Below are 1338 nucleotides of genomic sequence, written 5' to 3' on the forward strand. Positions count from 1 at the left end.
TTGAGTCACGTCAAAACAAAACATGATAAAACAGTTGACTTTTTCTACTCTATATCCTCTCAAATACCCTTAATGTTTGCAGTCCTTAAATGCGTGCTGCTGCTGCTGCTAAGCCGCTTCAGTCGTGTCTGACTCTGAGCGACCCCATAGACAGCAGCCACCCGGCTCCCCGTCCCTGGGATTCTCCAGGCAAGAACACTGGAGAGGGTTGCCATTTCCTTCTCCAATGCAGGAAAGTGAAAAGTGAAAGTGAAGTCATTCAGTCATGTCCGACTCAGCGACCCCATGGACTGCAGCCTACCAGGCTCCTCCATTCATGGTATTTTCTAGGCAAGAGTACTAGAGTGGGGTGCCATTGTCTTCTCCACCTTAAATGCGTACATAAAGGTAAATCCTACTTTGGCAGTAGATGGAGAATATAAACACCATGAATCTTTACAGAAGGGGGGATATATAATAGGTACAAATGGAAAATTTCTACTGTTTTTCGATCTGACTCCACTCCATTGCTTCAGGACCCATCTCACTTAACCCCACTACAAAGGGATTAAATGTGCAGCAGAAAATGAATGTGTATAGATTTGATCCAAGTTGTTTTAGTAAATATGGTAACAAAGTAGAAAATGGATCATAAAGAATAAGAGTGGGGAAGGATGAGACATTGCCCATTTCAGAACTCAGACTCCATTCTTTCTTCCTTGTGTTGATTCTTAGATAGCACAAGGCACTTGCTGTTACAACTGAGATCCTGATTGTGCTTCTTTCCTGACACTAAGAAAGAGTCTGAAAACAAATCCAGAATCTGACTCTTCCAATCAAGAGTCTCTCTCCATGACCACACCTCCATTCATTTATCAATGGCTGAAGGAAACTGGACAAGAGTAAGTGAGTTTATCCTCATCAGTTTCTCTTCCTTACCTACTGAAATACAATCACTGCTCTTCCTGACATTTCTATTCATCTACCTGGTCACTCTGCTGGGAAACAGCCTCATCATTCTGGTTACCTTGGCTGACCCCATGCTGCACAGCCCCATGTACTTCTTCCTCAGGAACTTGTCCTTCTTAGAGATTGGCTTCAACCTAGTCATTGTGCCCAAGATGCTGGGGACCCTGATTGCCCAAGACACAACCATCTCCTTTCTTGGCTGTGCCACTCAGATGTATTTCCTCTTCTTCTTTGGGGTTTCTGAATGCTTCCTCCTGGCCACCATGGCCTATGACCGCTATGTAGCCATCTGCAGTCCCTTGCACTACCCAGTCATCATGAACCCAAGGACATGTGCCAAACTGGCAGCTGTCTCCTGGTTTCCAGGCATTCCCATGGCTACTGTGCAGA

At 45.0% G+C, this 1338-nt stretch overlaps 1 protein-coding gene across 1 annotated transcript in view; it reads left to right on the plus strand.

Moving 5' to 3' along the window:
• The first annotated feature begins 857 nt into the window (after positions 1-857).
• LOC105001170 (olfactory receptor 10A5-like) overlaps positions 858-1338 on the plus strand; it is a 4680-nt gene continuing 4199 nt past the window's right edge. Inside the window, exon 1 of the mRNA XM_010857348.1 lies at positions 858-1331. Within this exon, the coding sequence (XP_010855650.1) occupies positions 858-1331 (474 nt within the window). The remainder of the gene's footprint in view (positions 1332-1338) is intronic.

Source organism: Bison bison, unplaced genomic scaffold (genome assembly GCF_000754665.1).
Source record: "Bison bison bison isolate TAMUID 2011002044 unplaced genomic scaffold, Bison_UMD1.0 scf7180017864379, whole genome shotgun sequence".
NCBI lineage: Eukaryota > Metazoa > Chordata > Mammalia > Artiodactyla > Bovidae > Bison > Bison bison.